This window comes from Euprymna scolopes, chromosome 45 (genome assembly GCF_053919585.1).
Source record: "Euprymna scolopes isolate OS-2025 chromosome 45, ASM5391958v1, whole genome shotgun sequence".
NCBI classification, from domain to species: Eukaryota; Metazoa; Mollusca; class Cephalopoda; order Sepiida; family Sepiolidae; genus Euprymna; species Euprymna scolopes.
Window position 1 is genome coordinate 40,643,757 of NC_136526.1, and position 16,701 is coordinate 40,660,457.

General features: G+C 31.0%; 1 protein-coding gene across 1 annotated transcript in view; it reads left to right on the top strand.

Moving 5' to 3' along the window:
* LOC145269488 (DNA-directed RNA polymerase, mitochondrial-like) overlaps positions 1 to 16,701 on the top strand; it is a 147,754-nt gene that overhangs the window by 79,153 nt on the left and 51,900 nt on the right. The window contains exons 19-21 of the mRNA XM_080125213.1: positions 3,166 to 3,286; positions 6,955 to 7,039; positions 8,878 to 8,989. Of these exons, the coding sequence (XP_079981339.1) occupies positions 3,166 to 3,286; positions 6,955 to 7,039; positions 8,878 to 8,989 (318 nt within the window). The remainder of the gene's footprint in view (positions 1 to 3,165; positions 3,287 to 6,954; positions 7,040 to 8,877; positions 8,990 to 16,701) is intronic.

Here is a 16,701-nt window from a genome sequence, read left to right on the forward strand (position 1 = left end):
TCTTTTTTTTTTTTTCTTCTTTTCTTTTGGAGGGGGAGGGGGCAGTGATGTGGTAATGGGGGGGGGGGGGCTTATAGATATGCAGCTTCAATGTTCTTGGTTCCATGCGGCACTTCATGTTTTACCTCTGCAGCAGTTTGTCTGGTCCGCGTTTGTTGCTCATGTGTGTTGGTTTCCACATTCAAGGGTTTTCCTTAATATTTCAGCTGTTTTCATTATTGTTGTTTGTTGTATTTTTCCAGTCATTCCTCTGATTCCATTTCTCCCATTCATTTTTTAAAGTTTTTCGGGATTGTTCCTAGTGCTCCTGTAACCCCACCTCTTATGAAGTTACTACTATTATTATTATTATCTATATATTAATACGATAGCGTGTATGTTATTTTCTGTGTCACGCTTACATCCGGGTCGTTTGTTATGTACTTCCATTTCTTGTAATTAATAATTTTACCAAGAATTCTTCCTAAGTCTTGGCTTCGGTTTTGATTATAGCTGATGGCATTCAAGTCATTTAATTTTTTGTATAAATAATTTTAAGAAGAATTCTTCAAAGTTTTAGTTTCGGTTTCGATTATAACTGATGGCACTTAAGTCATCTATTTTTTTTTTTTATAAATAATTTTACCAAGAATTCCTCATAAGTTTCAGTTTCGATTACGGCCAATGGCACTCCAATAATCTATTCTTTAAAAGCTTCTTAAATATGGATTGGTATATATAAGAAATATAAGTGAATAAAGAATATTTCCACAGATATATATATATATATATATATATATATATTTCTGCCCCTTTAAAAAGTAAGTTTCTTAACAGTTCAGCATTGTCTGTCTATATGAAAAAAATTGATTATTTAGCCTGCGTGCGAAATCAGGACACTTTAATCGCTCGATTGTAAAATATGCTTAATATATTTTAATTCATACAGATTTCATATTTATTATTCCAGAGCCAATTCTCTGCTGAATATTATATATATATATATATATATTGTGTGTATTTAGGCAGCATTCTTTCATTTTAACAAACGTTAAAGACAACAGAGAGCTCCCATTTGATGAGACCGTTTTTATTTTTCAATTTTTCTGATCTTTTTAGAATGTAGATCGAAAGAATCAATATAAGTTCCATTTGTGGTTCGAAGTTGGCTGTGGTGTTGCTTTTCATCTTTCAAAGACATCATCAGGAGGGCTGTGTGAATATTATTGCGAGGAGGGCTGGAAGGTTTTTATATATAGTAACAACAGTGAATGCATGTGAGTGCCTAGTGTGGGAGAGACGGTTGCCAAGTTCTATGGTCAGGGCTGGATCAGGAAGTGGTGAAGGAGGGGTTATAACAAGCATTTGACTGTGTTTTTGCTAGATTGGAATGTGATTTAATTAAGGGCAGGTTTTTGCATTTTAGTGTATATATCTTCAAGTATTTTTAACTTCTTGACGTTGGTTTCGTGGTGTATTATTTTTGTGTTGCTGACAAGAATTTCTCAAACTTTGGAGAAGGGGGCAGTTATGTGTTTTTTGTAAATGTTGTAATATTGCACTTGATTCTGTATTATGCATGGTAAGGCGATGTAATATGGTAGTCATATTAGATTGAGAAGAAAGTTCTTGCACAATTAATGATGTATTTCAAATAAGTTTTTGTTATGATACCTTTACTTTAAAAGAATGTTTTTTGGTCTTAAAAATGATTTAATCATTACAATCGTTTTAAAAAAAAACATGTCTTCTTTTCAGAATGTTGAATACCAGATAGAAAAAAAAAAGCAAATTCACACAATTTTCTCATTTCAGGTCAAGCTAGGCCAAAAAGCTGCTTTAACAGCTCGCGATATCACCAAAGCGTTTGGCCCGTGGTACCACTACTGAACATACAGCTCAATGGTGGTTTAAGAAATTCCGTGGCAGTGATGAAAGTCTTGAAGATGATGAGTGTAATGGTCGGTCATCAAATGTTGATAACAAGGAGCCTTAGTTGAAGCCAATCCACACACAACTTTTCAAGAATTTGCTTCTGAATTAGATGTAACGTATACGACGATTTCCAACCACTTGTTAGAGATTGGAAAGACAAAAAAACTTAATAAGGGTGCCTCACGAATTTAATGACAACTAAAAGAAACGCCGTAATGAAGTGTCTTCTTTTACGCAACAAAAATGACTTGTTTTTCGACCAGGTTGTGACTTGTGATGAAAAGTGGGTTCTTTACGACAGCCGGCGGCGCTCAGCTCAGTGATCAGATGCCGACGAAGCTCCATGATAATTCCCAAAGCCAGAGTTGCACCAAAAGAAGTTCACGTTGACTGTTTGGTGGTCTGTGACCGGTCTCATCCATTATAGTTTTTTTGAATGCAGGCGAAACTATTTTGGTGGACAAAGTACTGTCAACAAATGGATGAAATGCATCAGAAACTTCGACAGCAACACCCAGCATTAGTCAACAGAAAATTCTCCTTCTTGACAATGCCTGACCATACATTGTTAAACTAACCCTGCATAAGTTGAACGAATTCGGCTACGAAACTCTGTCTCATCCACCATACTCTCCAGACCTCTCACCGACTACCACTTTTCCAAGCATCTCGACAACTTTTCTGCATGAGAAATGTTTCAAAAACCCAAGTGATATCAAAAACGCCTTTAGCGACTTCATCGCCACCAGAACGCAAGATTTTTACGTTACTGGCATAAATACACTTGTTTTGCGTTGGCAAAAGTTTGTTAATTCTGATGGCGCTTATTTTGTTCAATAAATTTGCCGAGATATGTTCATCTGAATTTAAAAGTTAAAAACCTCAAGAATTTTCTTATTAACCTGATATAACCGACATAACACAAAGAGGAAACTAAAAACCAGGGAAACTTGATTAATTTCTCTTCTTTCTCTATTCACCCCAAATAAGGCACATTGCAACTTGGATGTAAGGGGTCCTATTTGATTTAGTTCTTTTCTTTCTCTTCTGTTTGGGACCATGTCTACAGGGACCCATATGGAGGAAGTTGAGCATATAAAACTCTAAAACACAAATAAAAACAACACGTAATTCTAACTTTATTATGATTGCAATACTTTTTATTTTTCATGATTTGAATTAATCACAGAAACCATTGGTGTTCCTATATTTATATTTATTAATATTTAATATTAACAAAATTTATTTTAGTGACATGAATAGCCATCAGCGGTCAAGAGTCCAGCGGATACGCATGAAGTTAAAGCAGCAGAAGTCCGAAATGCACAGCCTCTGGTGTAATGAACTTTATAAGCTGTCCATTGCAAACCACGTAAGTGACTTTTTTTTTCTTTTAACTTCATCTTCTGTTCTGTTATGAATCTTTGGAACCCTGGAATTTGTTAATGCACTTAGGAGAAATAATCTTGCCTAATCAGATAGGGCCTAGCACATCAGGAAAGGACCACAAAAAATGACAAACATTTACCTGGTTACTTTAAAGATAAGTCATTGGTTTGCCAAATTAGTAGGCCTAATATGGCGACTTAGCTTGGTAGTTTTTTTTTTGGTTTCCATAATTGTCTATTGAACTGGTGAAGAGTTCTTGATTAACAAATGAAAATCCATTAATTCAGGATAAAGTTTTTCTGAGTTGATTGTTTCCACAGGTGTACGGTCTTTTAATCACCCAACATTTCATCACACAACTATTATTCATAGACTATTTATCACCAGATATTTAATCACGTTTTTTCATCATATCGGGACACTTAATCACTCGGGGATTTCCGAAAGCGTTTGAAGGGTATTATCTTTTTCCCCCACATTATATTTGTCTTTTTTCTAATAAAATAGTTATTGAAAAAGTTTCTTTTATAATATTCTGTTTTGGTATTGTTTGTTAATAAGTAAAAAAAAAAAAAAAAAAAAAAAAACTGTTTGTAGAAGTTTGTTTGCATTTCTAAATGAAAAATAAATAAATTAAAATAAATGTTATGTTTATTGTTTATTTTTTTTTTAAATTTTTAAAAGTGGCTGATATTTACTTTAAGCAAACAAATAGCCTCTCCTCCAACCCTTGCATGATTAGCGAGGGAGGCCAGTTTTGCTAATCTCTCATAAAAATAACCCCAAAATTGTCGAATGGGGCTAAAATGAAAACATTATTACATAAATAAATTTTATTTTTTTCCTTCAAAGGTGATTAATTGTATCGGTGTCAAGTGATTATGTGTCTGTTATGAAACATCATGTGATTAAATGTCTAGTAATTATTATTAACGTGATTAATACTAGGGTGATTAAATGTCAGATGATGAAATGTAGGTAAACCGTTTCCACAACTGTCAAGAATATGGTAAAGAACATTTCAATTCAACAAATGGAATGCGATGAAAGTTCATATTAACCAACATGAAGAGAAATTATATTCTCTAGAGTAAAACCTGTCATAATGAATTGAATACAAATGTGAGCAGCAACTTGGCTTGTCATTTTTCTGATGTCGAAAAGCGTATTGTCAAGTACAAATTGGCTGTTTAAAAACTCCTGTTTAATTTACTTTAAAAAATTAAAGAGCGGTAGTAAGAATTGCAGAGAAGGAGGCGGAAGTCATACCTTTACAGTAGTATTTCTGACGTTATCTGCTAATTATTTCAATGTATAGACAGTGTTGAATTTTATTAGGCTTTCGGTTAGGATCTAAGTGTAGTATCTTTTCTGATACATTTCATCTATTCTGTCATCATCATTAAAGGAAACTTCTAGACGCAGGCATTTTTTTTGTCTTAATCCAAAGTACCCTTTTTTAGGGGAGATGGATTTTCCTTACATTAAAATCAACCTTATGTTTAACTTTTACCCTTATAGGGAAGGTAAATAGGGGCTTAATCTAAGAGCTATAGCCTAGGACAGATATCTTTGACCAATTAGAAGCGAGGTAAAAGAATATTTCAGTGTATACGAAAAATTTTTTTAAATTTTCAATTATTGCATACGATTTCAAACAAAATGGCTGCTTTAAAGAAGTGCTAATATCTGATCTTTCAGAAACACTAGTATAAAAGGAAGGGGGGCAGTAGATATAATTTATATTATTTGAGTGTCACACTAGCTAACAGTGGTATGTATAATCCAAATTGTCATCATAAAATTTCAAAACCTAGTAATAATGACCTTTATAAATTAATGCTGCACGAGCTGCCTTTTGTCGACTCCAAAGCTGATTATGGTCACGGCCTGAAATACGTCTGAGGACAAAAATACGAATCTACCAGGCCCTCGTCCGCTCAATACTTTTTTATGGATGTGAGACCTGGCCCATACGGAAAGCGGATCTGCGACGCGTAGAAGTTTTCGACCACTACAATCTCCGCCGCATTCTCCATGTCCGTCCCTTGGATTTCGTCGCCAACAAAGAAGTCCGGCGTCGCTGCAATCTCCAGGCAATTACTGACCTACTGCGGGCCCGACGCCTTTGATGGTTCGTCCATGCCTCTCGCTGTGATGCAGGGGTCTTTATCCACGAGGCTATCTCCCCACGTACTTGGCTGGAAAAAACGTGTCGGTGGCCAGCTAAGAACGTGGCTCGGGACTATCAAAGCCGACGCTGAGCTTATTTCGGGCCCGCTCATCTATGGCCTGTCTCGTTGGAGACGTGACTGGCTGTTGCTCACTCGGGATCTTGCTTCCGATCGCCGGGCTTGGGCCGCAGCGATACGAGATGTGCATCTTCATGAAGCCAACTCAACTCCTCCAGGGTGAATGTCGTTTCAAGTACAAATAATGACCTTTTCTCTTCCCAGCAACCTACTTCCCACAGAAGAGACATTGTGAGCCTGTTTCTGCTCTATCATTATTTTCATGACAAGTACTCGTCTGACCTCTAATCTATGGTTCCTGTCTTCCAAACTTTCACAAAAAAAAAACACTTAACTAGCTATAATCACTTTCAACAATTTCCCTCATTTTTTAGCTATGCCTAAATCTAAACGCAGATTCCATGAACAAATCTTCTTTTCTAAAACTGTCCACCTGTGGAACACTGTTCTGGTGGTCTGCTTCCCAGCCGACTACAATATCGTAGCCTTCAAATACTTGGCCTTTTCGTCAAGATCAAAGTGTAGTATCTGTTCTTCAGATGCTGCACTTCCATTTCTTGTTCTTTCGGTGGAGGATCAGTCCTTCACGACCGAGACAATTTTTTTTTTTTTTTTGTACCTTTTCTCCACGTTAAAAAACGACCCTGGTGTCTAACTCTGTCCCGTGGGGAGGCATAGTAAATAGGTACGATATCGTAGCCTTCAAGTCCAATGTAAACAAGTTCTTATTGAACTCTCTCCTTAAGTAATCCAAATTCTACCCAATCTGCACGATTAACGATTACCAAATTACTACCTTACATTTATTAACCCTTTATTCATTCGGGCCTTGATAAGTGGTGACTCCTATATAAAAATAAATTTTTATTTAATTTTTTTCCATTTAATTTTTTTTTTTTTGCCTGTCAAGCATACATGTGATGCCCTCCGAACGGACTAATGTATACCACTGAGATGATTGCAAAACCTAACCAGAACTTTCCTGATAGATTGAAATTAAAGAAAATTTTATTTTATTTTTTGATCCATCCAATATTTCTGACTTTAAAAATATTAGTTTTTCTTATGAGGTTCCCTGTCTTCCACGCTCCCCCCCCACACCCTTACACTTCTTACCTCTCCAGCTCCCATTTCTCCACCACACTCCTTACTCTCCTTTCTCTTCTGCTATGCCTGTCCCTTATTTCAATAGGGTTTGAATGTCTCTTGTCAAGTTGTTCTCCATTAAGACAGCGATCATAAGACTGATGATACTGATGCCTCTGCCATTAGCCATCAACTGAACATAAAATTTACAGAAAAAGAAAAGAAGACTTGAAACAATATTCATTTGTTAAACAATTACTAAAATGCAATTGTGTTCGAAATTTTATTTCTTGCCTTTTTTTTCTGATTGCAGTTCCGTGATGACATTTTTTGGTTCCCTCACAACATGGACTTCCGTGGAAGAACCTATCCCTGCCCGCCACACTTCAATCATCTTGGTAAGTTTGTTTTGTAGTTCGAGAAAAAACAATTAGAAGAAAACTGATTACTATTCAAAAAACTGCCTTGATAGGGTTCAAAATAGACTTCGTGGCCTGGTGGGAGATGTCCTTTTCTCTTCGCTGCAACCTCTATCTCATAGAAGAGATGTTGCGAGTTTGTCTCTGCTTTATCGTTATTTTCATGGAAAGTGTTCGACTGAGCTTCAATCTATGGTCCCCCCTCGCCAAACTTTCACAAGAAACACTCGACTAGCTGTAAACACTATCAATAATTTTCCCCACTCTTTATCTGTGCCTAAACATAAACATAGATTCCATGAACAAAGCTTCTTTCTTAGAACTGCACGCCTGTGGAATTGTCTTCCGTTTTCCTGCTTTCCAGCTGTCTATAATATGGTTGTCTTCAAGTCCAACATGAACAAGTTTCTGATGGGACGTTCCACTTAAGTTAACAAATTTACCGAACTTCCATTACTATCGATTACTATATTGTCCTTTTGACTACTGTACACTCTTTAACTCTTATCCTTGAGTGGCCTATCGGCCTTGATAAGTGGTGACGCCTATGTAAAAAAAAAAGAAAAAAAAAAAAGAATTGGGTTCGTAATTAGTGTTGATTAATCGGAATAGGAAAAAATCAGAACTTTTAGGAGAATCGGAAAAATTTGTACCTATTTTCCAATGCTAAAAACAATTCTTTTATCAGTAGATATCTCACTGCTAATGCAATTCTCTACTTGTATAAGAGCCAGATATGTCCAAGAATGGAGTACTGTTGCCACATCTGGGCAGAAGCTGCTAGAAGCAGCTTTTCCTGCCTTGACTGAGTTCAAAATAGACTTCGTAGCCTAGTGGGGGATGCCCTTTTCTCTTTCCTGCAACCTTTTTCCCACAGAAGAGATGTTGCGAGCTTGTCTCTGATCTGTCATTATTTTCATGTCAAAGTCAAATGCTCATCTGAACTCCAATCTATGTTCCTCCCACGCCAAACTTTCACAAAAACACTCATCTAGCTGAAACCACTATTAATAATTTCCCCCACCCTTTATCTGTGTCTAAACCTAAACGTAGATTCCATGAACAAAGTTTCTTTCTCAGAACTGCCTTCCTGTGGAACTCTCTTCCGTTTTCCTGTTTTCCAGCTGACTATAATTTAGTCATCTTCAAGTCCAACATAAACAAGTTCTTGATGAGCCGTTCCCTCAAGTAATCCAATTTACCAAATTTCCACTCTTAACGATTACTACGATATTGTTTCATTGACTACTATACACTCATTAACCCTTATCCTTGAGTTGCCTCCAGGCCTTGATAAGTGATGACTCCTCTGTAAAAAAAAAAAAAAAATAGTTTTATTTCATAAAGAAAATATTTTTAAGCAAATTTTAATTTTTCCAATACTTCATGTTAAGAATAGCTTTCTAAAATCTTGCAAAAGTTTAAATTATTTTGAATTATCTCCCTTGTCCTTCAAAAAATGGCATCAATTATGTTCAGCCATAAATTTTTTTTTTTTTTTTTTTTTTTTTTTGAATAAAACTACTGGATCAATTTATGTGACTTTTTTGTGTATAATTTTCCCTTTCTGTCACGTATATGTATATACATATTTTTCTTTTTCATATTTTGGTGAGTTATGGACATGCACCATAATTTTTTTGTTGAGGGAGGGACTCAGGAGGTGGGGGACACCATCTAAATGATAAAGCTTACAAAAATTATAATATGGCTATGTTACTTACCGTGTTGCTTAAAATACGTATCCCATAATTCAGTTATGATAAATTCATTAGTTTCGGAGTTTAACACCAACTTTTCATTTTGTATTTTTACAGGAGGCGATGTGACCCGAAGTATCTTGCTTTTTGCAAAGGGTAAAAAACTTGGTCCTCAAGGTTTGGATTGGCTCAAAATTCATCTCATCAACCTCACTGGTTTTAAGAAACGGTAAGACCTTTCCCCTAACCTACCCCCACATCTTTTCTATATTCAACGGCTCCAATGACTTTAACTAGCAGGCCGCCCGACGTTACCCGGTCGTAAAATATGCTTAAATATGATATTTTAATTCGATGCAGATTTTGTGATTTATTATTATTGAGCCAATTCACTATTGATTATTATATTGTACCCAATAGATAATGATTTTAAAAGTAAAAAGAAAAATGACCTAGAATCAAAACCAAAACATACAGCTTTCTTGTCTGTTAACGTATGACTTAAATCTATACATATACAAAAGCAGCAACAAAAACGTTGTTTAATTAGTGCTTATAACTGTTAATTAGTGCTTATAGCTGTTAATTAGTGCTTATAGCTGTTAATTAGTGCTTATAGCTGTTAATTAGTGCTTGCGCAGAAAGAAATGTTTTGGCCCAATTTTTCGATATTTGTCGCCCTGAGATGTCGAACTTTGAAATGATACCGATTTTGTCAGGATCCGTCGCTTCTGTCGAAAGTTTTTGTAAGACATACAAACATACATGCATACATTTAAACAGACAGGTAAGATTTATATTATAGAAGATGAAGGTAGGTGTATACCACATATGCCATGGTGGGTTTAATATATGTGTGCATATGGGCATCTAAACTATCGGGAAGAATATAGAACAAGTGATTGAAAAAGGCTGTTTATTTAATCATCTATATATTGATACGATAGCGTGTGGTTTTTTTTTGTGTCACGCTTACATACGAGTCGTTTATGAAATTCCATTCATTAAAACAAAAAAAAAATTTGGTGTCGCTCTTGAGGCAAAGCTAATAAAAATTATTTGTTCTTCTTGGCCTTTTGGCCAAGATCAAAGTGTAGTATCTTCAGATGCTACATTTCAATTTCTTCTCTCTCAGTGGAGGAGAAATCCTTTACGACTAAGACAATTTTTTGTTCCTTTTCTCTACATTAAAAAATGACCCTGGTGTCTAAATCTGTCTCGTGGGGAGGTATTGTAAATAGGTACTATATTTAATGTAACAAAGTTTTAATATTACAAAAGTAACTGGGAAAAGTAATTTCTGATTTAATTACAAAATGCCCTGGAAATGTCCCTTCTGATTAATTATAAAATGCACTAGAAAAATTGCTCTTCTGATTAATTATAAGATGCCCTGAAAAATGTCCCTTCTGATTATTTTTTTTGTTTACTTGCCTCCCCACAAGGGCAGAGTTGAACATGAGGTCGGTTAAAAGTTTGGGGGAAAAACAGCTCCCCAAAAGGGACACTTTGGTCAGTAACAAAAATAAAAATTGTATCAGTAATGAAGGATTTCTCCTCCATTAACCAAGACCAAAAAGGGGGGAGATTTAAGTCACTGAAACTGATACTAAACTGATACTACACTCAGAAATTCATGTTGAAGCAATGGTTGCTTAATCTCAAACCATGTTAATGTTTATATGTATTAATTTCGAAAAGCTGCTGAAACAGTTTGATTTAAACATTACTTTATTTCAAGTATATTTTAAAAAGTGGGATGGGATATATGAAGTCAGTCCTGGAAATGACTTAAACCGTTTATGATTTAAACATTACTTTATTTCATGTATATTTTTAACAGTAGTGTGGGGGATATGAAATCAGTTCCGGAAATGGCTGAAACCGTTTATGCATTAAACATTACTTTATTTAATGTATATTTATAACAGTGGGGTGGGGGCTATGAAGTCAGTCCAGGGAAGGGCTGAAACAGCTTACTATTTAGACATTACATTATTTCATGTATATTTTTAGCAGTGGGGTGGGGATATAAATTCAGTCCCAGAAATGGCTGAAACAGTTTATGATTTAAACATTACTTTATTTCATGTATATTTTTAATAGTGGGGTGGCAGACATGAAGTCCGTTCCAGTTTGAATAAGATAAGTGCAAGTATATACAAGCAGAAAGCGTCGCCCAGTATTGAATAAGATAGGTGAAAACTATATAGTAGCAGAATACCCAGTGTCACCCCGGATCAAATTATATAGGTGAAAGAAATATACTAGCAGAATATGTGGCGTTACCCGGGATTGGATAAGATAAGTGGAACATATATACTATGAGAATACCCGGTATTGATTGATGTGTTTGTAATGAAATAATCAGCATAGGCAGTTTATCAAAGTTATTAATTAAGTAAAGGAGGAGAGACATAGTGGATTAAAGTTATGAAAATTATTGTCAAAATTAGTAACATATCTAAGAATTATGAAAAATTATAAAATGTGAGTTACTTGATTTGTGTGTTTGTAATGAAATAATAAGCCCAGACAATATATCAAAGTTCTTATATTAGTAGGAGGGAGGGGCATAATGTGGGGTTTTAATTATAAAGAGTTATTGTTGAAATTAGTAACATATCCAAGAATTATGAAAAATGATTAAATGTGATTTGATTGATTGGTGTGTTTGTAATTAAATAATCAGCCCAGGAAATATATCAAAGTTATTATTTTAGTTAGAGAGGGCAATAAGGTGTGTTTAAATTATGAAAAATTATTGTCGAAATTAGTAACATTTCCAAGAATTATGAAAAATGATAAAATGTGAGTTAATTAATTGGTGTGTTTGAAATGAAATAATCAGCCCAGATAATATATTAAAGTTATTATGTTAGTAAGAGAGGGCAATAATGCTGGTTTAAATTATGAAAAATAATTGTCGAAATTAGTAACATATCCAAGAATTATGAAAAATGATGTGATTTAATACATTAGTGTATTTGCAATGAAATAATCAGATCAGACATATATGAAAGTTATTATTTTAGTAAGTAATAATAAAAAATGATTGTCGAAATTAGAAACATATCCAAGAATTATGAAAAATGACGAAGTATGAGTTAATTGATTGGTGTGTTTGTAATGAAATAATCTGCCTAGACAATATATCATCAAAGTTATTAATTTAGTAATGTGTGCGATATGGTAAGTTTAAGTAATGAAAAATTATTGTCAAAATTAGTAACATATCCAAGAATTATGAAACATGATGAAATGTGTGTTAATTGATAGTTGTTTATTTTAATGAAATAATCAGCCCATCCAATATATCAAATTTATTTTAGTAAGGGTAGAGGCGATAATGTGGGTTAAAATTATCATAAATTATTGTCGAACATAGTAAAATATTCAATAATTATGAAAAATGATGAAATGTGAGTTAATTGGCTGGTGTGTTTGTAATGAAATAATCAGCCCAGGAAATATATCAACGTTATTATTTTAGTAAGGTGGCGATACAGTTTTAATAAAAGGGCTAGAATAATATTATTGTGCCTTCCTTCTTGCTGAACAGAACGACCACAGAATGCCCAGCAACAATATATTACATATGAAAAATGCTGCTGTGGAATTTTCACAGGTCTCGCAAGTCTATATTAATGAGTTATAACTATGGAGAGGGTTTACTTGAAATAAGTGATTTATGCTAGGTCCATATATATTAGTAGGAATATCAGAATTATAACTTAGTATTTAAATGAAGCGTAAATTATTAAAAATAATAATACTAAAATATAATAAAAGAATAAATGTAAGAAGATAAATAATAAAAGATAAAATTTGAAAAATACACGCGAATAAGGAAAAAGGTAGAATAATAGGATAAAAATACAAAAGAATTTGGAATAAAAAAAATGAATAAAAAATTATAAAAAATAAGTATAAAAAATTATTATTAAAATAAGTATAAAAAATTATCAGAAAACAATAAATATAAAAAATTATAAAAAATATGTATAAAAATTTATTATAAAAATAAGTATAAAAATTATTATACAAAATAAGTATAAAAAAAGCCAAGTAAAAAAAGAAACAAAATAAAAGAAAATACGACAATTAGAAAAAAAATTACAATGAGAGAAAATTCTTAAATAGTATAAGTATTCGTTATGGAATGAAGTCCTCCGAAAAAAAAAACTTTCACTTAGTTTTTTTTTTTTTTTTTTTTTTTTTTTTTTTACAGCGAAAAAACAATTTGTTATGATACCGAGCAAAAGATTTGAATTTTAGGAAGAAAAGCTAGTAATAAAGATGGGGAGGGAGTGTCGGCGATTTAAATTGAGTTATCTCCTCCTTGGCATGTTCAAAAACTTCAAAGATGTCTACTTTCAACACGCTGTCATAAAAATGTGTTTTTGCCGGAAAAAAAAAAACTACTTGATCAAATTAAGTGAAATTCTTTTTCAGAGATCTTCAGTCCAAAACGGATATGTACAATATAACCTTTTTTTCGATATTTTCATTTTTTTAATGTCTTGATTACACTGTACAAATGCCAGAACGAGAATATAATGAATGGATGTTACCACTCTATTTCAGCAGAAAATGGTTTGAATTGGCAATTCAAACCATTTTCATTTAATACTAAGTTATAATTCCGATACTCTTACTAATATATACAGACTTAGCATAAATCCCCTATTTCGAGTAAACCTTCTTTATAGTTATAACCCATTAATATATATGATTAAATAAAAATCCTCTTTCATCACTTCTCATATATTCCAGAGAGTTTAGATACACATTAAGAGATGTCCTTGCTAGGTGATTTGGTTATGCACTGACCAATCAGATTGCAGGCAGATTGATTTAATCTGTTCCCTCAAGAATTTCTTTAGACCTTTTGGGAATCAGTTGGTCAGCAGAGAGAACTCTGATACAACGAAACAAGAAATCCTCCCTCTCTTTCTCTCTTCCTTCCTCCCCTGTCCCTTTCCACTTGACGCTCCAGCATAAATTATTTTTGCCTGAAGATAACCGTTGACAGATCTTCAACAACCCAAAGAACTTTTTTTTCCTTTCTTCGATTGGGCACCATCCAAACTTTTTTCTACATATATAATTCATAGTATGAGTAATTAAATAAATCATATAAATAATTAAATAAATGGTACAAGTGATAAAATAAATGGTACAAGTAATAAAATAAATGGTACAAGTAATAAAATAAATGATACAGGTAATTAAATAAATTTTATAAGTAATTAAATAAATGGTACAAGTAGTTAAATAAATGGTACAAGTAATTAAATAAATGGTACAAGTAATTAAATAAATGGTACAAGTAATTAAATAAATGGTACAAGTAATTAAATAAATGGTACAAGTAATTAAATAAATGGTACAATAAAATAAATGGTACAAGTAATTAAATAAATGGTACAAGTAATAAAATAAATGGTACAAGTAATTAAATAAATGGTACAAGTAATTAAATAAATGGTACAATAAAATAAATGGTACAAGTAATAAAATAAATGGTACAAGTAATTAAATAAATGGTACAAGTAATTAAATAAATGGTACAAGTAATAAAATAAATGGTACAAGTAGTTAAATAAATGGTACAAGTAATTAAATAAATGGTACAAGTAATTAAATAAATGGTACAAGTAATTAAATAAATGGTACAAGTAATTAAATAAATGTTACAAGTAATTAAATAAATGGTACAAGTAATTAAAATAAATGGTACAAGTAATAAAATAAATGGTACAAGTAATTAAATAAATGGTACAAGTAATTAAATAAATGGTACAAGTAATTAAATAAATGGTACAAGTAATTAAATAAATGGTACAAGTAATAAAATAAATGGTACAAGTAATAAAATAAATGGTACAAGTAATAAAATAAATGGTACAAGTAATTAAAATAAATGGTACAAGTAATTAAAATAAATGGTACAAGTAATTAAAATAAATGGTACAAGTAATTAAAATAAATGGTACAAGTAATAAAATAAATGGTACAAGTAATTAAAATAAATGGTACAAGTAATTAAATAAATGGTACAAGTAATAAAATAAATGGTACAAGTAATAAAATAAATGGTACAAGTAATTACAATAAATGGTACAAGTAATTAAAATAAATGGTACAAGTAATAAAATAAATGGTACAAGTAATAAAATAAATTGTACAAGTAATAAAATAAATTGTACAAGTAATAAAATAAATTGTACAAGTAATAAAATAAATGGTACAAGTAATTAAAATAAATTGTACAAGTAATTAAATAAATGGTACAAGTAATAAAATAAATGGTACAAGTAATTAAAATAAATGGTACAAGTAATTAAAATAAATGGTACAAGTAATTAAAATAAATGGTACAAGTAATTAAAATAAATGGTACAAGTAATTAAAATAAATGGTACAAGTAATTAAAATAAATGGTACAAGTAATTAAAATAAATGGTACAAGTAATTAAAATAAATGGTACAAGTAATTAAAATAAATGGTACAAGTAATTAAAATAAATGGTACAAGTAATAAAGTAAATGGTACAAGTAATAAAGTAAATGGTACAAGTAATAAAATAAATGGTACAAGTAATAAAATAAATGGTACAAGTAATAAAATAAATGGTACAAGTAATAAAATAAATGGTACAAGTAATAAAATAAATTGTACAAGTAATAAAATAAATGGTACAAGTAATAAAATAAATTGTACAAGTAATAAAATAAATGGTACAAGTAATAAAATAAATGGTACAAGTAATAAAATAAATGGTACAAGTAATAAAATAAATGGTACAAGTAATTAAAATAAATGGTACAAGTAATAAAATAAATGGTACAAGTAATAAAATAAATGGTACAAGTAATAAAATAAATGGTACAAGTAATAAAATAAATGGTACAAGTAATAAAATAAATGGTACAAGTAATAAAATAAATGGTACAAGTAATAAAATAAATTGTACAAGTAATAAAATAAATTGTACAAGTAATTAAAATAAATGGTACAAGTAATAAAATAAATTGTACAAGTAATTAAAATAAATGATACAAGTAATAAAATAAATTGTACAAGTAATAAAATAAATGGTACAAGTAGTAAAATAAATGGTACAAGTAGTAAAATAAATGGTACAAGTAATTAAAATAAATGGTACAAGTAATTAAAATAAATGGTACAAGTAATTAAAATAAATGGTACAAGTAATTAAAATAAATGGTACAAGTAATTAAAATAAATGGTACAAGTAATTAAAATAAATGGTACAAGTAATAAAATAAATGGTACAAGTAATAAAATAAATGGTACAAGTAATTACAATAAATGGTACAAGTAATAAAATAAATGGTACAAGTAATAAAATAAATGGTACAAGTAATAAAATAAATTGTACAAGTAATAAAATAAATGGTACAAGTAATAAAATAAATGGTACAAGTAATAAAATAAATGGTACAAGTAATAAAATAAATGGTACAAGTAATAAAATAAATGGTACAAGTAATAAAATAAATGGTACAAGTAATAAAATAAATGGTACAAGTAATAAAATAAATGGTACAAGTAATAAAAATGGTAAAAAAAAGTAATTAAATAAATGTATTAAAGTAATTCATTAAATGTATTAAAGTAATTCAATAAATCTATTAAAGTAATTCAATAAATGTATTAAAGTAATTCAATAAATGTATTAAAGTAATTCATTAAATGTATTAAAGTAATTCATTAAATGTATTAAAGTAATTCAATAAATCTATTAAAGTAATTCATTAAATGTATTAAAGTAATTCAATAAATCTATTAAAGTAATTCATTAAATGTATTAAAGTAATTCAATAAATGTATTAAAGTAATTCATTAAATGTATTAAAGTAATTCATTAAATGTATTAAAGTAATTCATTAAATGTATTAAAGTAATTCATT